The 24890-nt window shown below is 42.0% G+C and overlaps 1 protein-coding gene across 8 annotated transcripts in view; it reads left to right on the forward strand.

Annotated features, from left to right (window-relative positions):
- Positions 1–24890, forward strand: part of AFF2 (ALF transcription elongation factor 2) — a 391123-nt gene that overhangs the window by 348928 nt on the left and 17305 nt on the right. For 6 of the 8 annotated variants that reach the window (XM_088664445.1, XM_060270428.2, XM_088664443.1 and 3 more), the window contains 6 exons: positions 9685–9847; positions 10739–11755; positions 14743–14867; positions 19705–19921; positions 21031–21167; positions 23877–23940. In XM_088664445.1, coding sequence (XP_088520571.1) covers positions 9685–9847; positions 10739–11755; positions 14743–14867; positions 19705–19921; positions 21031–21167; positions 23877–23940 — 1723 coding nt within the window. The remainder of the gene's footprint in view (positions 1–9684; positions 9848–10738; positions 11756–14742; positions 14868–19704; positions 19922–21030; positions 21168–23876; positions 23941–24890) is intronic. The other 2 variants (XM_088664444.1, XM_035113216.3) reach the window with 1 other exon arrangement.

The following is a 24890-nucleotide window of genomic DNA, read 5'->3' on the forward strand; positions in this document are numbered from 1 at the left end:
GTGGCCCAATGCAGCCCCTGGTTTGCAAAATGTAGCCCATCTCTGACTTAGGTAGTGAAGTTCAGTCCAACAGCTAAGAAAATTGAAGTTTTCTGTCTTTGTGGCCTTCTCTTTTAAAAACTTTCTTTAAAATATTTTCAATAACTCAGAATGTACAGGAAGAATGGGAGGCAGGTTTTGTTAAAAATAGAAGCATTAATGAAGATGAATAAGCAGTGCAAACAAGCAGCATATTAAAATAAAGACAAAGCAACGAATAAGACAGATGCAGCAATTATCTTTATCAGTTCAACTCTCATGTAGATTTTTTAGCTCAGTGGCTCTTAAGAGACAAGTTTTTGTTTTGGACTTTTTTTAAAAAAAAATGTGGTTGCATATTATGGATTTTATCATTCCAGTAGTTTATATCTAAAGACTATTATTCAATGAAATTATTATATTGTTGTTTTGTGTGTTTTGCTTGGAACTTGAATTATAAGTGAGTTTGGATTAATATGGCGGCTTCCCAGGTTTTCCTTAGCTATGCTGTAATAATAGGGGGTTCTGGAGATTTCCTGTATTGCCCTACGCACAACCTAGCTGTTATGAGCAAGCTTGCCACCATCATTAAATCACCCTTTTCAGTTTCTGTTTTTAAATCAGTGTTTGCAAGAAGTTGGTAGCTTGTGATACATTGTATGATGAAGGAAACTACATTCCAGATACAGTAGAGAGATAGATATTGGGGGCGGGGGGCAAGTCCAAAAGATACAGATGAAATCTGCTTTAGATACTTGGCTACATACTGTAAATCTCAGCTTGGAAGATAAATTTTGCTCAGTCTGCATGGAGTGACGTCAGGCAGTCTTTGTCCTTTTGGAAAAGACTTGTCACATAGTTATCAACCAGGATGTCAAAGCTGGATCAGTTTAATCAGCAGAAAGTGTTCCCACACGCAACAGGGGTGCATCATGTGGAAGCAAATAATTGCACATAGGCTGAGATGGGTTTTAAATGGCCACAGTTTGTTGACAGCAGCATCACAGGGTTTGGTGTCACATCAGGTAAGGGTCCAGATATCAAACAGCCATCTACGTCCCAATGACACCATACAGGTCGGAGTGCTGGAATATTAGTCAGTGCTGCCTGTCCCTGCTTATCTTGACTCTGGATCCAACCCCATGTTTCCTTTGTATAATAAGTATATTTACTTTAAATACATTAATGAATGAATTATCTGCCATTTATCCAATAAAAAAAACTGAACATTCTTTACTTGATTGGTAGCCCCAGTGCCAAGTGACATTCTTGATCATTGCAGCGCGCTAGTCCTTTACATGCTCTCCTGAGAGTAAGTCCTACTGAGCTAAACAGTGCATCCTTCTGAGTAGGCAATGCCTACCATTGCACTGTGAATATATTTGCAATGTGAAGATCTGGCGCCGTTCTCAAAATTAATAACTGCCAGTAATACAGTACTTATTTATTGTAACTACCCTGCTTCACCTTTAAAGTGGTTTATTAAAATATTAAGGGTAAATGATGTGTTGAAAATAATGTAATAACAGTCTCAGCAGTGAGCGGGGGTGGGGGACAACTATTGCAAGAATTGCATGTTCGTTCTTCATTTATGGTGCAGAAAAATAAGCCATGCTCATGGCAGCTCTGTAATCATTTAAGAAATGTCTGGAAATGAATCTATAACTTAAAGAAATACATGAAGCAAAAGTGGAGACTTGAACGCGTAAAGCAGATGGCTTGTGGTTCCTCAAACTACTGAGCTGGGGGAGGGAGTGCTCTTGGTAGCTATCGAGTGTTTGATCCAACAGCAAATAATAGATTTGGCACAGAGAAGCAGATAGCCCTAGTGCAACAGGAGATTCTGTGGAGTGGAGAAGGCCACAGGTTCACTCTCCATTTTTGCTAGCAATGCTGGGAAGGGCCTATCGGTGAAGCCTTCAAGAGCTCCTGCTGATCCAAGGAAACAACAGTGGGCCAGATGGGCCCGTGCTCTGAGTCTTATAACACAGCTTCACTTCTTTATATCTGATTGACTTAAGCTGCACATGAAATGAGGGGAAAGCAGGCCTTTTTATGGACATGGTCTCCAAGGCCTGTAGTCATCGCTAGCAATGGGTATCAGCTTTGGTTTCTTTCCATTTGTCATTTTTCCAGTCTCGCATTCACTTCTCCAGCATTTCCACATCCATTTGTGATTAAATAAAAAATAAAATTCTCATGAAAATTCACTAGCAATTTCAGTGTGCATTTCTCAAAACAAACTCATTTTGTATGCACTTTCCCTTATACATTGCATTTGGATATGCTATCACTAATAAACGTATTTTTATGCACATTTTGCCCTACTATATATCCATTTTTGTCCACATTACTTGGATGCAGAACTGCATTGCAGAATTAAGAAAGGTGCTGTTTTTGAAGAATGACTGGTGTTTTAGAAAGTGCTAAGTAGAGAGATCCACCTTTAAATGAGAAGTATTTTAATTTTCTTACCCATCCCTTGTCCCCACTATCCAGACTCTAGTAGGAACAGTTCCTGCTGGAACAGTTCATGGGCCCCTCTGTTCTCATAGTGGCCAACTAGATGCCTATAGCAACCCCATGCCCTCCAACATTTCTCCAATGAAAATAGGGATGTCCCATTCCATAATGATAATTTTACTATTTATACCCCACACTTCTTACTGGGTTGCCCCAGCCACTCTGGGCAGCTTCCAACACATATAAAAACATAATAAAACATTTTTTAAAAGCACCTTCCCTATACAGGATTGCCTTCAGACAGCTCGGGAGTCAGATAACTCCATTCCCTCCAGCATTTCTCCAATGAAAATAGGGACATCCTAATGGAAAGTGGGACATTTTGGTATCAAATTGGAAACTGGGATGGCTCCGCTAAATCAGGGACGTCCCTGGAAAATAGGGATACTTGGAGGGTCTGCTACCCCACAAGCAGGGCATGACCACCCAACAGCCTTCTCCCAGTCACAATCCCCAGAAGCTCCTATTCAGAGGCATGTCGTCTCTGATACCAGAGGTAATACAGACATCATGGCTGGTTGTCAGTTATAGAGGATAAGGCTATTAATTTAAAGCTGTCCAAGACAGTGGTCATCACCAAATCTTTTGGAAGCAAATGGATCGTTTTAACTGTGCAATATGTGAAGGAGTACTTCCTGAATCGCCATTAAGCTTCATCAGATGAACCCCAAGATCTAGGTTTATGAAAGGAGAAAAACTTTACTTTGTTCCCTTTCTAAACACCAGGCATGGTTTATACACCTCTGTCATGTTTTCCCTTACTTGACATTTCCCCCCCCCCCTAAACTATAAATCCCTAACAGTTTTAACCTTTCCTCATAGGGGAGTTGCTACACCCCCTTGATCATTTTGGATGCCCTTTTCTGTATCTTTTCCAGATCTTCAATATCACTTTTTGAGGTGTGTTAGGGAGTTGTTGCGCTACTCCTGAGTAAAGACGCTCCAGTCCGTTCTGTCTTTAAGGGTTTTATTGTGCATACTATTTACAGTGCAGAGATAGCAGAAAACATGACCTCCTAGTCACTCTCAGAATCCAGCAATGGCGCCCGTCTGCTTCTGGGCCAGCATAATAGCCTGGGGACCCTAGACCTACATTTGGGGGCGCGCCTCAATTCGGGTGCCGGAAGCAGCGGTGCCCCTTCTTCCCCTTGCTGGCTCCCTGAGCCGTCCCTCCTCCACTTGTTGGTCAGAGTGGTGCAGGGGCTCTGATACCTCGCTGAGCCTTCCCTCCTCCATTCCCCCTGACCCGCTGCTAGCGCTGTCAATGGGTGAAGTGCTGGTCAGGATGATGGGGGGAGGCTCCCTGTAGAGAGTCCCCCTGACAAGGTGCATTGACAGAAAGGTGATATGAGAGGTCAGGGATTGACACTGCGGTGTCCTTCAGATGTTGGACTCTTAACTCCCAGCAGCCCCAGGCAGTGCAATCAATGGTCAGGGATAAGGGGAGTCGCAGTCTAACAGCAAGATCTGTGGAGTGTTGTGAGCCCTTGCTTCCCATGCTCAAATTGTACATACAGTGGTACCTCTACTTACGAATTTAATGAGTTCCGAACGCACATTCATAAGTCGAAAAAAATTGTAAGTCGAATCCCATAGGAATGCATTGGGAGAAAATATTCGTAAGTCGAAGCAACCCTATCTAAAAATTCGTAAGTAGAAAAAATCCTATCTAAACCGCATCCAAGATGGCGGGCGGAGCTCCGTTCGTAAGTAGAAACATTCGTAAGTAGATGTACCACTGTATATGTAAATGAAACCATATATCCTAAAGTCTCCATTTACCTTCATTACAAGGAAACCAAACTCTAGTTAGGCTCAGGCATCTCACTGCTTGGAGATTGGGGTGCACATGACTCTGTTAAAGAGAGAACAGCACTTCCATCAGTCAATCTTCTGTCCCTTGATCTTTGTAGGAAACCATTTCAAGCACATGGCCAAACCCTAGTGTCCAGGTGAAGGTTCAACCCAACCTGTTCTTTTTCTTTCTTTCTTTTTAACCTGTAATCTCTCCATTTCAGTTCATCTTTCAAAATAAGGGCCCCCTTCCCCTGCACCAGTACCTCATTCTGTTTATTTCTGCTTTTCTCAGAATCAGTCATGCATCTGTCTGTATGCAAAATGCCCTTTATCTTTCATTTTGCACAGACATTGCAGATAAAAGGGTTTTCTCATCTTGGCTGGTGATAAAACAGGAGCTACTCTTACGTTGAACCTAAGTGACGAAAGGGGAGTGCTTCAGCCTTAAAGTGGACCATTTAAGGGCTAAGAGTTCTTCAGTGAATTGCAAGATTTTTCAAGTCATAGTTTTGTTACCCAAGATGAAAAAGCAAACAGGACCCCATTGTATTTTGTATGGGCAAAAGAAGGGGGGCATTTTGAGCAAACCAGTAATCTTTCAGAAGTTGCTTTTTCAATGCTATTTGGCATTTATGTAGTTTTCTTGGAATTATTTTTGGATTGGAAATGAATTAAGGCCACGCTGGGTCTGTTTCTATTATTTTGGTCTTTTCTTTGTCAGGCGATTAAAGGCTTAGGCCGCTCTATACATACATTTCCTAGCATGCTTGCTTCTGCCTTGGCAATTGGTGCTGCCCTAGTCCAAGAATGTGCTGTGGCTACTGACACACGGTTTAGCTTTTCATTGTCGTTTTTAACAACCTGCACAAAAAACAGATCTTCCAAAGATCCAGGTGCGGCTGTAAACATGGCAAGACCAAAATACATAAGCAGAATTCTGGACTGGTTTCACCTCTGTGTAGGTTGGGGAAGCCCTCTGCCAAAAAGCCCACCTGAATCTCCGAGCTGTCCTGTAGAGCTGTTGTCAGTCTGTAAAGATGACACAAGCCTGTGGAGAACCTTGCAATAGTCAGATATGTGCAGGTAGATTGGTTTTCTTAAAAACAAGAAAACGTCTCCTCCAACCCTGTTCAGTAAGAACCCTATTTTGAATGCAGAGTAAGCCAAGAGCATCCTTTAATGCAGGTGTGGATAACCTTTTTCAGCCCTGGATTCAGGCTGCATTCCCTTCTGGGGGGGCTCACATGTTAATGTAGGGCAAGCCCAAAAGCCAATAGGGTGGAGCAAATCATGTTGATTTTATCTTTGCACAGTAATCTACTTTCTTCACACACTCGATCTCTATCCTCCACTTTTGCAAGCAAGTCCTTATCAGAGGTCCAATGACACATTCCAGCCAGGGGGAAAACACCAAAGGAGGATGTGGCAAGGGGAAAGTCCCAAGGGCCATTTAGAGTGGGGGCTTGGAGGGTTGCATTTGGCCCCCAGCCCTCAGGTGTTCAACGCCTTGTATCTAGGAGCAAAGACCGTGTGGCTTGTTGTATGACAGCTTCCTATGTTCTTAATGGGAGCCCCTGTGGCAGCCATCCCACTAGCAATATATCTTAGAAAAAGAAAATGTCTATATATTCTATCAAAAGTATTTTAAGGTGGACTACAAGGCTGCTGCACTCACAGCAGATTCAAGGTGTATATGGTGAACAGTGTGGTGTTTGCTTCAGTGTTGGAAAACCCAGTTAAGCTTAGGAAGACTCAGGACAAATGAACAAAAAGCACTACAGTGGTACCTCAGGTTACAGACGCTTCAGGTTACAGACTCTGCTAACCCAGAAAATAGTACCTTGGGTGGCGGCAGTGGGAGGCCCCATTAGCTAAAGTGGTACCTCAGGTTAAGAACAGTTTCAGATTAAGAACGGACCTCCAGAACAAATTAAGTTCTTAACCCGAGGTACCACTGTACTTCACAAAGCACATAGTTAAACTACACAGTTCACTCCCACAAGAGGGAATGATGGTCAACATCTTGGATGGCTTTTTTGTTGTTGTTTAGTCGTGTCCGACTCTTCGTAGATGACGAATTTATAGAATACTAGCTGGCCCAGCCACGCATTGCTGTGATTCTTGAATATATGGCTATAAGTCACTACTAATCCTGGTGACTATGTTCTTACTCCACAGCTGGTGACATTATGCTTCAGTTGCTGGAGAGTGCCAATGCACTTGTCCTGCTTATAGGTATACCATAGGCATAGTCAGCCATTGGGCACAGGGTGGGCCACTGGCCTGATCCAGTAGGCTCTTGTTGTGTTACTATGTAGATCCTCTTCCACTTCAAGTTTAGAGATGAGCAGACCATGATAAAGCTTCTTTCACAACCAGGCAGTCAAGTTAAAACCACGACAGCATTACTCAGATTTCAGCCCACTGCAGGGAATATCACCAAGCAGATGCTGGGATCATAGGTGGGTAGAACATACAGATAATGGTTTCTAAATTGGACTTAATGATGAGAATGCAGAGATGGGAGGCATACTAAAAGGATTAGTGGTGGGGAAGGGAGCAATGGAGTTGAACTCTTTAAAAATAAATAAATAAAGACTGCCAAATTATTTTTGGTGATAATTTGATATTGGGGACATGCATTTCCCATGAGATATGCTGAATAGACGTAAAGGAATAATAGCAAATGACCTCACTTCCCTGACGCTTCCCTGGGTCAGCTTTACAAACTTAAAATCAACCATCAGGTGTTCTCCCTTTCTTCCCTCTCATTCAGGCAAATGGATACAGAAGTGTGAATTATTACCTCTTGTGAAAGTCAGAAATTCTGTTTGTGTGCTTTTATAAGGCTAAAGTCAGTTTTACTGGAGTGCCCAGCACACAAACTTTTACATGCTCCACATGTGGGTCGTGTTCATCATTACAATGGAAAGTGGTATGTCCCTCTAGAGGTATCCCTTGCATTTTAATGAGTATTTTGCTTGTGCTTAATGAAAGAGGTTCCTTATTTATTTATCAAGCAGTTATGTACTTGGACTCATAGCTGTTCTCATCTTAGGAGGATGGGTCACATAATAATATTCTACCTAATAGCTAGTAGCCAACAAAAGCCTGTGTGGATAAAAATGTTTTGTTCTACTTCCAGAAGATGCATGAGTTCTGGCTCATGCATCTGTATCCCAAGTGAAAATACCAGTAGCTTCTCCTGGCTTTGTGCATGGATATCTCCCTTAAGAGAATGCTGCACCTTCAGTCGTAAAAATAAAAAATAAATAAATAATCAGGTTGGATCATAAAAATGGAGGTAGCTTCTTAGATTCAATGGGACCAAGCCATTTATTTGTTTTGGTCCTTGGAAATCACAGGGGTTTCCAAACTTTGGGGGCCTGTCAGAACATTTGTGACAACTGGGGAAACTTCTATAGGCACCACACCCACAACCAAGCAACAAGTGCAGTTTTTCTATCTGAGGAAGGACATCTTCTTTGTAGACAGATGGTCCCAGGTTCAATCCCCAGTGGTACTACATCTTCTCTCTATCTGTTGTAAACAAATTTCATTGTTCTCAAAAAATCTAACACATATCAAATTGGAATACAGTGATCCCAGCCTATTACAGGTGGGAGGGACCAATAGCCCACCCAAAAATATAGGCAGTGCAAATAAGGGCAATAATAGTGTGTAGCATACATTGCAAGAAAATAATGATAGCATTTGTGTAAAGCAAAGTCCAGGAAGAATGATTATTTAGGGCACCAAGAAAGTAAAGTAAGATTTTGGAGGAAAACAATGGTCACTAAGGTATGTCACGCATTCAGAATTCTTGCATAGTGTGATGGCAGACAGGCACTGCTTTCTCAACCACTGCAGAAAGCAAAATCTGTTGCACTGGCAATCCAGATCTTTACCCTTAATCTATCATTTGTAACACAGGGTGGGGAAAGAAACATGGGATAAGTGTTGCAATTTGAAACAGAGGCTGTAGAAATGTTTGTTTTATTTTAGTACTGTGTTTTACAAAGGCAAAAATGAATAACTAGCTTCAGATGAAGACTCCCCAGGGCATCTCTACAGAATTGTAATGCACCTTTTGCTCTTTGTGTACAACCCTGGCTGCAGTGTGTGGGAGATGTGGGGTGGAATAAACCATAACATTAGTTAAAAAAATTTTTTACAATGTTTACATGCAAGTATTAGAGGTGCCTAATGTCCTCCATCTGAGCATAAATTATGAATGTGTGGCTCAAAAAATAATAATCGAGGATTGCACATTTCTGTTGATAAATTATTTAAACAATTTCTGTTTGTTTCTGGAAGCCACATTCTAACAGGTTTGGACATGTGACAATAAATTACATTTTATTGGGCTACTTGCTCATAATCCCTGCATCCTACTTAGTTTAAAAACCTCAGAGACCAATTGAAAAATTACAGCATGCAAATACTCATCCCCATTGATTCTGTAGTAGCCTCATTTTATTTGAATGGGAGTACGCAGGAGATGGAGATTGATGATTGAAAGTCTAATCTTCTAGGTTTATAGGCCAAGAATGGGTTTAGGTCCATCATTGCTTGAACAGAATGACAGAGTTATGGTTTCTCCATGGCTCTTTCCTATATTTTTTAGTAACATGAAATCACATGGAATGATCCAGTGTGGTTTAATGGTTAGAGGAGGCTTCCTCAAACTCGGCCCTCCAGATGTTTTGAGACTACAATTCCCATCATCCCTGACTACTGGTCCTGCTAGCTAGGGATCATGGGAGTTGTAGGCCAAAAACATCTGGAGGGCCGAGTTTGAGGAAGCCTGGGTTAGAGTGTCAAACTTGGACCTGGGAGACCTAGGTTCAAATCTCCACTCAGCTATGAAGCTTACTGGGTCACCTTGTGGGGCCAGTCAGTGCCTCTCAGCCTAATACTACTACTAGGTTGCTGTTGGGATTGAGGAGGGGGGAGAACCTTGTGCACCTTCTTATCCCAGATTCTATCTGCATTGGAAGTGAAGTCATCCAACTCATTTTCATTGTTGGATGTAATCAGCTTGCATACATGTTTAGTTCTTATTGTTTATATTTTTATTGGGGGGGTTTCTTTTTAATTGCTTATTGTTTCATGGGATGCAATTCAAAAACAAAGTAAATAAATATGGGGTGGTGAGCTAGTTGGATAAAGGCAAAGTTGACATCCCAGAATCATTTCTGCTGAAACTCTTTTCCAAGTCAACTGGGAGTCAGAGCTGAATGAGAAATTCACATACCTTTAAAATCAACCAAAGCAGAAGTATCGACAACCTGGTGTCTCCTCAGCAATGTTAACAGCCAGTATTGTGTCTTTTTCTCTTTGCAGTGGCCTAGTGTCGCCAGCAGCACACAACCCAGTCTTAATACATTCCAGTGGAGGTTCTGGGAGCTCTAGTGAATCTGAAAGCAGCTCGGAGTCTGATTCAGACAGTGAAACCAGCTCCAGCGACAGCGAATGCAACAAAGAACCGTGCAATGAAACACCAAAGGTAAAACAAAAATGAAAAACCCAAGGTCTAAAAGTGTGACCCTTCAATATATATATATATGGGACCTGCAACAAAAATTGCAGCAAAGTAATGCTCCACAGCATTCCCTCTGCCTTTTGGCTGTCCTTTCTCCCCTGAACAGTGAGAAAGCGTTCCATGCCCACAGAGGAATCCCAGAGGTAAAAACCAAAGGTCGGACATCCTTCCCCTCCAAAATTGACTTATATTTCATTTTATTCGTTTATACATCTGGGACCTGAAATGAAACATTGCAGCAAAACATTGCAGCTGCCTTCTGATTTTCCTTTTCTCCTGTAAGCATTCCATGGCCACTGAACATGTTCAACCATGTTTTGAGGCTGTTTTGAGGTCCTCCCTCTTAGGATTATTTTTTTTCTCAAAGCTTTTTTGTATTTCTGCAAATTCAGAAATTTTCCCCAAACCTGCTGATAATTTCAACCTCAACCCCCACCCCTTCTCTCCTCTCCCCACTTTGGCTACTTCTGGGCCAGCACTAAGAGTCTGGGCCCACATGTAATGTTAAGCTATGGTCAGTGTAAATTGTTTGGGTGGCTTCAGCTGATCAGTTTAAACTATGGTTCAGTAAACCTTCGTTTATCAACCATGGCTTAGTGTTACATGTGAACCAGGCCAGGGAAATGAGTTGACTCCTAGTATATATGGTGACTGTGATGATCAGACATGGTATTTGCAAATAAATATTCACATCTCTTTGCAAATGTTTAAGCCCCTTATGCTTTTAGAGCAATTATGCTTAGGGTTGCCAGTTGATGGGGCAGGGTGAAGGATGTTGTTCAGGTTCAGACTAGAAACCAGAAAAGCTGGTAACTTTTCAGGAACAAGACTTCTCCCTCTTTCTTCCTTCTGCAGCCTGAACCTCCCTCAGCAAACAAATGGCAGTTGGTGAAATGGTTAAATAAAGTCAATCCCCACAACAAAATGATCATCAGCAAGCAGCATGAGAGTCATGGTGAGAGCAGCTCTCAGTCTCAGAGCAACTCACAGGCTGAAGGACAAAACAAAGGGAAAGCGGCTAGCACCCTGCCTCTGACTGATTCCAAAGACAGGGCGCTCCGTAACCCCGTTTCAGAGAAAGCCAAACCCCGTGTTGCCCAGAAAGCTCCACTAGAGGCAAAGAGTTCCAAGCAGAAATCACCAGCTCACAATGAACCAACCACCCAAAGGACCACCGGGAAAAAGCAACCCAAAAAGATAGAAAGGACTTCCAGTGTAGAAGACTACAATTGGACCAAACCAAATATTACCAGCACACCCAAAGAGAAGGAAACACAAGAAGCCCAAGAGCAGTCAAAAGTCCGCCCAAAAATAACTGCCGGAAAGACTGCTCCACGTAAAGAGCCAAGAATGACCACAGGGCCAGCACCTGAGAAGAAAAAGTATAGAGGCGCTGGCAAAACAGTTCCCAAGTCTCGGGAATTTGTGGAAACAGATTCTTCCACATCCGACTCAAACACCGACCAGGAAGAAAGCTTACAAGGCAAGAACCTGCCATCTTGCAGTGGCCCCAGCAGTGGCACCAAAGCCAAGAACTCCAGCAGCAACATTCTCAGTGTCAGCAGCCTAACGAGCAACAGCAGCAATGTGTCCGTCGACCAAAGCAATGACTTGGAGGAGCCGTTTCTATCCCCAATACAACTTCTGCAGAGTGAACCCATTTCTCCCCTAAGAGAGTTTGAAGGGCGCAGGCACCTCTGGGTGAAGATAGACCTGGATCTAATCTCTCAGGCCTCCAATCAAAGTGTCTTTGAGGCCATACCCAGGAAAATGGAGCCCTGGGAGGCCAACACAAAGCACAGGCGACAGTCCCGAGAGTCCCCAACACCAGTGACCGAAAAACCCAACCCAAAGTTGAAGAGGAAGCACAAGGTAAATCACACACACACACACACACACACACACACACACACACACACACACTACAGGCTTGCAGTTATTTGCCACTTTAGTTTACGGATAAATAGTGAGGTGACTGTAATAATAATAATTTATTATTTATACCCTGCCCATCTGGCTGGGTTTTCCCAGCCACTCTGGGCGGCTTCGAACCAAATATTTAAAAATACATTAAAACATCAGTCAAAGTAGGCTCAAAGTAATCAGTACAGTAAAAAAAGGGAGAGGAGGGAGCACAATCCATATATGACATAGTGTTCTGCAGGTAAGTGCCTCACCACCACCACCACCACCACCACCCCAATGTATCTGCTGTCATGCAGGAAGGATGGCAGCAAAATGAAAGGTTGCAATGTTTGAGTGTCCCCCCCCTTTATTTATTTTTAATTTTTTTGGTTTAGAGCCGTGGTTCTCAAACATTTTTTTCTCTGGGCCACACTTTCAGAATAAAAATTTGCTCATTCCCCATGAATTATTATTTTTTACTGATAAAAATGCATAGGAAAACAAAAAGAAACAACTCCTAGCTGTGCTTGATTTAAAGCATATAACACAAGTACTACGTAATACAGTATGTTCATGGGGACATCCTGAAAGTAGGAAACAATGCGGCTCAATGAATTATGGATCATTCCTGAAATATAGTTATAAACGAGCCTCTTATATACGTAGCTTAAGTGAGAGATGAGAGCTTGACACTTCCTCTCATTTTGAAAGGTATCCAACCATATTCTGCAAATAAAAAGAAAATTGTTTTGATACTATGCTATACTATACTACCCTGAAAAGTTTAAAGCAGAAGTTTCCAAACTTTTCATGTTGATGACACACTTTTTAGACATGCATCATTTTGCAACACAGTAATTCAGTTTTACCAGCAAACCAGACGTTAAACTAACCCCTTATAAGAACATATGAGCAACACATCTACACACTGCACTGACACACTAACATGTTGAGACACAGTTTGATTGTTCTTGAATCTTCCCATCACACTTTCCATCCCGTTCCACACCACACCCTTTGAGAACCACTGGTTTAGAGTAAATGCATGTTTGGGGGGGCAGGGGACATGATAAATTTATTCACATTGTGGAGGAAGTGAATAGAAAGAGGTCTTTCTCCCTTTCATATGTTACTAGATTCCATAGTCATCCAGTGAAGCTGAATGCTCGGAGCTTCAGAGCAGTCAGAAGGAAAGACTTCAAATATCAGGTTCTACAACTGCTAGAAACTTACTTTAAATAATAATAATGGGAATTTAGGAATTATGGTCCATCAAGAAGGGGAAATGACTGGTGGTGACGGTGACCAACTTTAAAGTGGAAATTGACAAATTCATGGAGAGTGTCTATCAGTGGCTACTAGTCATGGACCTTGTGTCTATGGTGGACTTTATAGGTCTTTGGTCCAATACAACAGGGCTCTTATTAGCTTTCTAGGTGAGAGGTGAACCGTAGAAAATACTGTAAAATGTCTATTCTAGGATTTGCCCAATGCTGTTGGGTGGTATATTTTAAGTGCCCAAAGAATCGAGGCCAGATTTGGCTCCAAATTAAATGGGCAATGTCTCCATTAAAAGTATGTGGGTTTTCCTACATAAACAGCTGTGATTTATCAAAATGCCATTCACTTAACTTGCAGTCCTCCCTTTCTGCAACAACTACCTGTAAAGTGGAATCTATTGTGATTCAAGAGACAATGCTTTATCATGTGTTCTATGTTATTTTTGCCCAGGGGCATCCCGTTGTGTGGGATATGACAGCATGCTTCAAACTGAAATGTGTTTGTTAGAAAGGAAGCAGGGGTTTTATATCAAAAAATGAGTATTTGCAAAGTCTGAAGGATCTCACTCCCCTCCCACCCCCTTTGGCTGAAACAGCTCTATTTCTGGTATCAGAGTCCAAACAGCTTCATGGTGTTTAAAGGGGGGGGGGATGTTGTAAATCCTCACAAATGTGATGTCATCCATCACTACCATTTGTCTTCTGAGAATGCCAGCTTCAGAACTGCGTAAAGGAGAGGAAATCCGAGCAAAAGGCATGCCTTCAACCCTGTGCTAGCAGCGAAATGAGTTTGCAAACCACTATCTACCTGGTCTGTTTCACAGAATAATATGAGAGATGTGGTGCTGATAGTATTGGTTGCATCCATCTCTGAAGCCTGTGTTGCAGATTGGTCTTCCTGGCTTGACAGACAAGGAAGTGCTTGACTTCAACTCTCAGGCACTTGGCATTTTCAGTTCAAGTGTTCCCAGCAGAATTTTGGCTGCAGAGCTTGCTCTTTTGAGCCTCTTCCTCTTTAATAAAGGTGCCACTTGCCTGTGTGCCCTCCTCTTCAATATATGCAATACTGAAAAGGATGCATTTGAGTCACAAAATGCTGGCTCTTTGTCAAGAAAGAGATGTAGGCAGGAACAAACCAGTCAGTTTCAGATACAGTACACATTGTCTCATCTGTAATTTTTATATCATGAAAATTCATCAGCATCAGTACAAATTTCTCCTAAGAAACTAATATACACATTTTTATTGATACAACAAGTTTAATAAATAAAAACAGAAAAAGTGGTGGTGCTAGAATAATATACAGGCAGTTTACCCAAATATGGTGCATTTTTGTATATTTACACTAATATACGCAATTTTTATGCAGACTCTTTAGGGAACTGCATCACAAATTTCAGACATGCAGGAATTCAAAACTTCATTGAGCTTTGGCTTGTATATTGGTTTGAGAAGTGTGAATTGGTGATTTCTCACCAGAGAAGAAGGAGGAAATTGCATTTTTAAAAGTATTTTTTGACCAATCCAAAACTGCCTGTCTGGATGCAACCTTGTTTACAGTTAGTTGAGAGATTCGTTGTGATTTCTTGCATTCTGCAATGGTTGGTAATGTTGGTGTTAAGAGATTGTGTTTTAAAAGCCATAATTGACTGATTTCTGTTTTTGTGGTTGAAGCAGTCTGAAAACCAAGACACGCTTGGCGAAAACAAGAAACAGCGTTTGGAGGAAGCTGCTGCAATGTGTTTGCTTCCACCCTGCATCTCCCCAATACCCAACCACAGAGTACCAAGTACTAAAGAGTAAGTTATTCCTGATATTAAGATGGTCCTTTACAGCATGGTTGTTCAGATCCAGTTGTCATAGGGAAGCCTCTACTTACCATTTGCCAATAGGGGCAGCTTTACCGTTAGGCTGAATTAAGTGCCTGTCAGTCAGCTGGTTTTGTGTGTCATGAAATGGGGGGAGGGGGGAGAGGTGCTTGAGTGATTGTCTGTCTCATGGCCAGCTTTGGGTACCTTTGCCCGAATCCGATGACTTTGGGTAGGTGGGTGGGTGGGTGGGTATGGATTGCTGTTCATCCTCAGCTGCAGGAAGTATTGGGCCAGCCCTAAATATTCCTGTTATGCAAAAGAATCTTATAACATCATCTCTTTATGGCCACAGTGGACTTTCCTGTCTTACACTAGTGGAATGCAATTTGCATACTTTTATCGGTGACAAGAATTTCTTGAGCGAGCATCTGCCTGTATTTCTAACCAGTATGCTAAGGAGAGGATTGTGGGAATTCCTTATAAACTATTTGAAACTGTTCATGTTAATTGGGTTAATCTTTTTGGACTTGGTCCCATCAGCCCCAGCTAGCATGGCTAATGGTCAGGGACGCTGGGAGTTATTGTCCAAAACATCCAGACGTCCAGAGGTTCCCAATCCCTGAGTCAGCAACAGTTTTGCAAATATTCTGAATAGTGTATATACAATATGGGTGCAACATTTCAGTCGCGTCGTTCATGTTCCCTGTTTGTAGCATGCACAAGGAAGAACACCCTTATAATGTGTTAAGTATCAAAATACTTAAGAGAATGAATACCTTTTTGAACCTTCAATTGATGTCCCAGTTAAAAGTGGCTCAAAACCAATATACTAGCTCATTACCACTCATGTTGACCCTTATTTCCCAAATCTCTCTTCATTGAGGCAATTCTTAATACTATACATAGCTATTACTACAAACATCATGTGGGAGGGATCAATATTCCCCCACCTTGCGTGCCCAGCTTTATCCTTTATTAATTTTAAAGCCCTTACTTTGGACTGATTATAGCAAAGATATTTACGTTATTAAATAATCCCACAATTAACAGGTAAATCATCTCCTTTAAACCCACTGTGAACCAAATCAACCACTTCCCAAACTCACTTATGTCTATGTAATTACCATCACACTTAATGCCAACAGTGCAGAGTTACAATGTTTAAATCCCCCATTTCTCAAATCGGAAAAAGACACTGATAGTTTGCATGGTGTTAGATGCATTTTAAAATGATACAAATTTTCTCCATGGCATTTCTTCAAACACATAAGTTTATCTTTCTCTAACACTTGCATTATTTTTTATGAATCTTTTATTTCCTGCCTCCAAGCCTTGGGGATCTACCCCCAACCTGATGTTTCTTAATTTGAGCTTGTTTTCTAGGTCATTAATTTGATTCCTTAGAGCTCTGAAACCATTGGTATCTTCTGTTAAAATATAATTGTGCTCATCAATAGTTATTTCCCCTATGCTAGCTTTCCATTCCCCTGATCCCAGATGCTCCTAGTTGCCAAGCTAAAATTTTTCAACTTTCTTAACTCATATATTTAACTAAGACCATGATCACATTGCAGTTTATTATTAATCTCATCCAAGTTAATATTTAACCCAATTCACTTTGATAGCTTAGTTCCAGAGGAGCATACAAATACAAAAGTTTAAAGCAAGGAATCGAGGATATCTACCAAAAAGAATATATGGAATATCTGGCAGCAAAGTGACTTTGCTGAGGGTATTATAATGGGCTACACTGACTATTCCCCCACTTTTATTTTTGAACTAATAATAGCCATTTCAGAGTAGGTTGAACTATTTTTCCAATATATATAATTGTGAAAATAACCACTCTTTTCACTGGTTGCTGCAGCTTCAATACAATTGTTGGGGTGGAGGGTTCACAATTACTTTTCCCTTCATGGACAAGTCAAATGGGTGTCCTCAGCCAATTTGGAGGATGTAGTGAATGTGCTCCCATCACAGTGCTATATAATGGTGTCATTGTGGGCAAATAAAATCAGTTCAAATTGAGAGTAGGAATGCAGAGTAAATTAATAGGTGGACACTTTTAAAGCAATTGCTGGACGTTGTCAGCAACATGAAGTGCTTACTCTCTATGCTCATAGTCTTCACCAAAATTCATCTTCAGGTTCTTCTTCTTTTTACTGTTATTTTTCAGTCTCAGAACCACAGTTTCTAGCTCTCTGCACAGCCCTACACTTTGCAAGGATTCAATTCCTAACTGGATTAATGTTATCTCTGGGCAAACCAAATCAGACTATTTACTCATCTTTTACTCCCATGCTAAGGAACCAGTCCAAAGTCGTTATCTCTTCTTTTTAATTACTGTTGCAGGTGTTTTTTTAATAATACTTATATGCCAATAATATGTGAAATCCCTAAGTGTTCTATATAAAACACAACGAGATCATTATAAAATAAAGTTTGTGTGCGCACACACACATTTTATAACCAAAAATGCAGCAGAGACTCCATCAATACAATATGAATTAATAATTATTCATAGAAGTCTCCCATCGGGGCAGACTTTGGTCTTTCAAATTTCAGCAGCAACCTGTGCCAGGCCCAGATTTGGTGTCCTCCCTGCCTCACACCTTCCATTCTGCTCAGTTCAGTTCATCATAGTTGAGACACCCTGTGGCACCACCTAGACTTGGTCCCCAGTACAGCAGAACCAGTCGTACTGCCCTAAATGCATCCTCTGCTCCCATGCTGCTCAAGTGATATTTGAAGAGTAGAATCACAGGGAGTGGAAAAATCTAAAGGCTGCTCATGTCCAAGCTGGATAGCTCAGCAGGTGCAACAGGCTTGAGAGTCTTATTATCATTGTCATGGGTTCGAGACCCACATTGAGCAAAAGATTCCAGCTGTGCAGATGGGTTGGACTAGATGATAGTGATAGTCCCTTCCAACTCCATGATTCTTTGATTCTAAACTTACCATCCCCAGAGAGATAAAATGCTAATAGGGTACAGGAGCTTCCTACACTTTGTGATTCCATTATTCAGATACTACTGCAGTGGCTTGGGATCTACCCAAATGACTGTGGGACAATGTGAGAAATAGGGCTTAGGAGTTTCTCCCACAGATTAGAAACCCTTCCCTCATCTACAGACATACTTGGAAAGGTTAAATGAAATCTATTCTTTACCACACATTCAACACCTTCTGGTTAAAGCAAGTTGAACATGGGAAGTTACATTTCACCCAGTCTTGATCCATCCAGGTCAGCATTTTTACACCAACCAGTTGCTGCTGCTCTCCACGTTTTCATGCAATGACCTTTCCCTAGAGATGTCAGGGGTTGAAACTGCAATCTTCTGCACGCAGAGGATGTACTGTATATTTCTGCGTATAAGACTACCTTTTAACCAAGGGAAATCTTCTCAAAAGTCAGGGGTCATCTTATACACCCAGTTGTCTTATACGCTGGAATATACTACTCTACCACCAAGCTGTTGCCCATGCCCTAGCAAACTATTTTCCACTCAGTTCTCTTGAATATGTATTCTTAGCTAGGAATCGGATAGATGGATATAGATAGATAAAACATAAGAGGAAGAAGGGCAATTAAATGCCCATTTTGATGAAACTGGTTTTTAATTTGCTAATGGCCACAATTAGGGAATAACTGGAATAGATGCTACTATCGTGAAAGCTCAGGAAGCATACTGCCAGCTGAGGCCATTGAATTTCCCCCAATCGAGAAATCAAGCTGCTTTGCTTTCCTTGTTCCTCTTTGATTTGTTGCTTTGAGGTATTGTAAATCTATAACTGCCTGACACTGACTTAAATTGACTAAGAGGGAGACATAAATTCTTGTTGACTTAATTTGCTATTGAAAATTTGAGTCAATAATCATGAAAAGCAAATGGCTGTAGAATGCAATATGAGTTGTCTAAAGAAAAATTAAAATTCAAGTAATCTTCATTGACTGGACTAGGGCAGTAACTAAAATAATAATAATATAATAATAAAATCCATGGTCAAATTAACATGTTAAGAAATCAGCTGGGTATATTTGCCTCTCCTTTTCTTTTTTACAGTTAAGGTTTAAATGCCAGTCTTTTTTTCACCTAGGGGTGGTGGGAAAACATTTCCAAGGCACTAGATCATTTATTCATTTATTGAAACGATTTTTATGCTGCTTAACCACAATAGCCTCTAAGAAGCTTACAAAAACGCAATACCAAAAAAAAAACACCAGTTAAAACTATAAATTCAAACATCAATTAAAATGCCCATTAGAATGAAAAAAAAGTATTCAGTAAGTGCCAGAAGTTCAACAGACTTTCTAACCTCAACTGGAATAAAGTTTCATAAAATTGGACCCACAATATTAAGTAATAGGCAGGGAGATAAGAGATAAGATAACCCCTGAGGTAACTTGGACCCAAATTCAGTGCAAGGTTTCGAACACTGGACTAATGTGCTGTCAATCATCTGTCCCCCATCAACAGTCTAGCTGCAGTGTTTTGCACCAGCTGGAGCCTCTGAAGAGCAATTACTATATTAGCCATTTTGGATGGACCCAAGTTGCAGGGCATACTTTTGGAGTGCCTCAGCTATGTAGAGCAAGCACTTACACACAGCATTGTCACCTGACATTCGCGGGGAAGGTACACATGTGCCTTCTGAATGCAAAAGCTGCTGCTGCAGTAGCAGGAAATGCTTGGAAACCCAGGGCCCAGAACTTGCCCAGCGGGAGCTCCTGTTGACTCAACAGGAGGCATGAAAGAATCTGGCTGGAATTTGCCGGTGTCAACGCATCCCAGGTTATAACAGGTCCTTCTTTCTCGCTTGGCAGCACCGGCTCAGCGAAAAAGGCAACAAGGAAAAGGGAAGAGAAGCTGTTTCCACCCCCGTTGTCTCCTCTGCTCAATGAGACGGCAGCCCGGCGGAGCAGTGGCAGTGGCAGCTCCTTTGGCCAAGAGAACAACCTCTCAAATCCCTTGCAGGCCAGCACCTCCTCCAAACACCGGAAAAATGAGAACAAACCCGCTTCTAGCACAAAGGGGAGCTGTGTAAGTCACTCAGGGACACTCAAGAACAGGGATTGCCTTGTACCAGAGCAAACTGTTGCTCCGCCATGCCCTGTCCCCAGAGTAGCCAATGTGGCGTTCTCCCGATGTTGATGGATTCCAGCTCCCATAATCCCTCACTGTGGGCCATGATGGCTGTGTGGCTGATGGGAGTTGGGGGGATGTCCAATAGGATCTATACTGTTTGCTGCAGTTTGGCCAAACATAGTCAACGAGGGGCTGAAAGTCTTCCAGGGAAAGCTTGGGGGGCAAATTGAGGGGGACTTTTTGGCAAAGGGGTACAGAATTGACTTCCCTTTATTACTATGCCTGTTTTGCAACAGTGATCATTCCAAGGTGAGAGAGGAAAAATTGACCTCCACCAGCTGCTACTGACTCCTCTCCCCATTAGACTCCTCTCCCCATTAGAGCAGCACTATATCATGTTGTGATGTTGTTCAGAGAGAGGGGCAGTGGGGGGAAGTGTTAACCGCCATTTGGCAACCACAAGGGGGGGAAGGGTCACCACCAGTAAGTTCACCCTTTCTCAGTTTTGCAAAAATGGAAAGAAAGAAAAAACCCAGGTCAGCATTTGTATGTGGAAAATTGCAAGGGGGAGATTGTTCTTCACCCCAGGAAGCAAAATGCCTTGGGGTGGGCATGCTTCTTTGTAATGTCCTATAGCAATTTAATAGAACTAAGTCATTCTTTTAATGGATGTTGATTTAAATGTGTAGGGGAGGAAGTTTGTGAATTATTTTTCAGCGGCTTTCCCACTGCTTATCCCCAGTTCCAGCCCTAATCATCGGATCCTGTGAGTTTTTCACTTGCCATTCATCTTCTTGCCACTTTCATTTTAATAAGCAAGCGATGCTACAAGGCGTCCATGCTGACATTACACCTTCCTAGAAGTGGGTGTTAATGATACCGTGCAATATGTAGCTGCTTGTTCTTAATTAATCTATTGAGCTTGACTTGTGACATAAGGGCTGCAAGATGCAAAATATGTGCCTTGGTTTTAATTCTGAGACACACAAACTTGCTTAACACGACATCTAGAGATATTTTTAGCACGAAAACCAAAGCCGCTAATTAAAAATCACTTTCTGCAGGAGGAAGATTCCCACAGCAGGTCCTCAAATGCTCTGCCCGACACCAGCCACCCAGAGAGTGGCACCTGGCCTGCCACTCCTGCCTTCACCAATGGGAATCGTGATCCAAGGAGACCTAAAATAACATTTGATGATACGTAAGTAGTTAGATCAAACCTGCGCAGCCATTTCTTGTTCATGCTTTAAATTGGCAGAGCCCAATTACCTAGATTTGAGGCACAGACTCTAAGAAAATGTGGGAGTTGCCTATAACTGCAGCAGCAGCTGGCATAGTACCCTCTGGATTAGTTACCGGACTCCAGCTCTTAGGAATATAGGAATCTGCCTTATACTGAATCAAACTCTGACTGGCAGCAGCTCTACAGGTTTCAGACAGGGAGCCTGTCCCAGCCATACCTGGAGATGCCAGGGATTGAACTTGGGACCTCCCACATGCAAGGTACAGTCCTTCCCAAATCTAAGCATCCATGAATCCATTGGCTATGCTGGCTGGTGCTGATGGGATTTGTAGTCCAACAAAATCCAGAGGGCACCACCTTGATTTTCCTTGCTGCACTTTATAAATTAAGAAACATTTTCATGCATGGGGAATTCTTACTGCACATGCTGCAAGAATTCAGTTCCGGTTCTTGAGATGTTTGGAACATCTGCATTTCCAAAGAGCTGAGATATATAGGTAGTAGCTGGGAAATATTGATGGAGGCAAAATGTTAGAGATCTCCTATGTTTGATTATAAGAAGCTGACATAATTAGAACCTTAGTGGATTAGGACAGCAATCCTATGCACTTAACTGAAAGTAAGCCGCACTGAATTAGTTAGGACTTGGTGCCCCAGCCAGCATGGCTAATGGCCAAGGGAGATGGTAAATTGCAGTTTAGCAAAAATCTGCAGGGTCAAGACTTCCTCATACCTGATCAAACTCCTCCATGTGGTCCATAGCCTCAATCTTCCCCATGACCACCATTTAAACTACAAAAACTAGGCACACTCAGAGTATTCATGCAACTAGCATCATGACTAGTTTTGCCCTTAGAGCTATATCTCATCTTCTCTCCCTGTGACTCTTTTAGCTGGAGATTCCAGGGATTGAACATACACCCTTTTGCATTACCACTATTGCCACTATCCTCATTTAGGTATTTGTGTGGGATTTTAGCTTGACCATTATGTTAGGACTATATACGTCTTCTCTTTTTCCTGTTGCATAATTTTACATTTTAGCTTTTCTAATGGAACCTTGTTATGGTTAATCACTTTGAATTGTTTCTCTTTTCCTTCTGTTCAGCAAAGTTTAATAGGCCCCTTTGGGCTCCTGGTTTCCACAGTTAGCCATTTTGCAACCAGCTCATCAATCACTTTTTTGCATCCAGCAGCTTAACACTGATAAGACTGAAAGAAGCAAAAATAAATGGGTGTCTCTCCTCCTAGAAACCAGTCAGCGCTTTTTATCAGATATTTGACATACAAGAGCATTCTACAAACATAAGGCTTAGTCATGGCTTCCACTTAACTGCAGTGAAGCGTTGTATCTAAATACCTAAACAGTCGTTAATAATTGGCTACAAGCCAGGAAGAGAGCTTATTTGTGGAGGCATGAGTTTTTAAATCATTATTTGTTTTAACCATGGTTAAGCATTACATCTGCACTGAACAAGCCATGGTTACAATAATTCCCTCATGCCTCAAGGCTCTCTGGCATCTCTAGGTCTCATCAGTGTCTCCCTCCAGGGGGCAGGCCTAGTTCAGGACAGTAAACCATTGTTTGACTATATGTTTTGGCTCTTAATCAAGGGAGATTCAGTGTAGGATAGTGGGCACACTTGTCAGGCTAGAAGAACTAAGGGGACCCAGCTCAGCCAGAAAGCTCATAGAGTGCCCTTGGGCCAATCACACTCTCGGCCTAACCTGCCTCATGATATGGTGACAAGGATAAAACAAGACTGGAAAGCCATGTAGAAGGGCAATAGTTTCTTGGAAGAATTTTTTTTAAAAAAAACTGTTCAAGGCAACAAGTTCTATCGGTATTAAGCTTCAGACATCAGCTAAAAACCACTTAAGCTTTCCCTAGACCATAATCCAGCCATGTGTATTGATGAACAATTTGTTTCCTTTCCTTTTTCTTTTTATGCTACACTAGCTACCAGTCTGTTTGTTTCCAGGCACAATTCAAAGTGCTGGTTATGACCTATAAAGCCCTATAAAGGTCCAAGCTCTTTGAATAACCATATTCCCTCATAGAAACCTGTCTGGGTTTTGAGAACTTTCAGGGAGGCCCTTCTCTTAGTCCTGCCACTCTCACAGGCATACTTGGTGGAGATGCTGGAGAGGGCCTTCTCAATGTTTGTTTTATTCATTTTTCCTATGTTTTTAGCTGCTCCTAGTTTGTCCGTAAGCTGCCTGGAGTCCCTGCCAAAGAAAAAGGCAGGGTATAAATACATAAAGATATTTGTGATGACTTTGTTTTTTACCACATAAAACATATGTGATCAAGCTCACTGTGATTCTGTATGATAAACTAAACAAGTGTTAACCAGGTGTAAACACCAAGTCTTAACCAGGCCAATGAAACAGGAGCAGCTAACACAGAGGGATGTCACCAAGAAGAAGCCAGCCTGCCAACACCTTAATCACCATCACTAACCTGGACAGTGTGGGGAAGGGGCAGCGGCAAGCTTGGAGCCATACCAGGGCACCAATATTGCCTATCTGACACTCCTCCCAGTGTGTCCACATGGTCCCAACCTCATCAGCACCCTGCTGTGCCCATTCACTAAACAGATGGTGAGTGAATGGAGCCTCATTTGCTGCTGCTGCTGCTTACTCTTGTTCGCCTTCTTTTCCCAGGCTTCGCAATGCAGATCACTACATGCAAGAGGCCAAGAAGCTAAAGCACAAAGCAGATGCCCTGGTAGGTCTACACATTCTACTCTCCCCCCCCCCCCCGTGCCTTGTAAGGCAGTTTGCTCAGAACTGCAAAGGTAGCGTGATAAGCCAGAGGGCTGCTTCAGATTTGCATGGTGTATTAAAGTGTGCAATTAATTACTCTAATTATTGGCGCAGAGCACCATTAATTAGCAGAATCTGCACATCATCTGCAGTAACACAGGGTGTTCCCAGATAATGTCTTCTGGCTAAGTGGCAGCAGTCAGGCCTTCAAAGTTGGATTTACCAATCAATTGCAGGGCGGCCATTTAGGCGGTGCCCCCCCCCCCATGGAAAATGCATCTCTCTCCAAAGCTAGAGCACTAACAAGGACACAGATTCGTCCTCATTGCATATGCTAATGTATGTGTATAGATAATAGATTTGGAAATAATTACTATAATTTAAATAAAAAAGACAGTATATCTAACCATAGTGAGGAGACCAGAGCCTCCTATCCAGCACTGATACCAACCGGGATAACAATATTAACGTGGAAAGCTTGTTGAAAGAGCTGGAAATATTAGGAGGCTTGTTGGAAGGTGGAAGTTTGCACCCCATTGTTCCATCTGTCCTGTTACTGAGCCCTGTACAGTGGATCAGATGTCATGATTTAACATCAGTCCCTCTTCCCAGGAAACTCTACAAAGGATATCTCTGCAAGGGGGAATGGGGTTCTGCTAGCAAGCATCTGCACCTACAGTTCCAGGATTATTTGGGGGAACCTATGATTACTGTTGAGAGTGGTATAAAAGTACTTTAAGAGGACACTGCAAATGTAGCTTGTTTGCATAGCATTTATTCTGGCTGGTAGTAACTATCCAGGGTCTTGGCCTTTGTAGCTTGGGAAGGAGGTGTCTTGGATGGAAACAGCATTCCTCTGCATGCAAAGAAGGCATTCTCTCACTTGGCTGCATTCCCTTCCTTGATCTGCTC

This window comes from Zootoca vivipara, chromosome Z2, assembly GCF_965207765.1.
Source record: "Zootoca vivipara chromosome Z2, rZooViv2.hap1.1, whole genome shotgun sequence".
NCBI classification, from domain to species: Eukaryota; Metazoa; Chordata; class Lepidosauria; order Squamata; family Lacertidae; genus Zootoca; species Zootoca vivipara.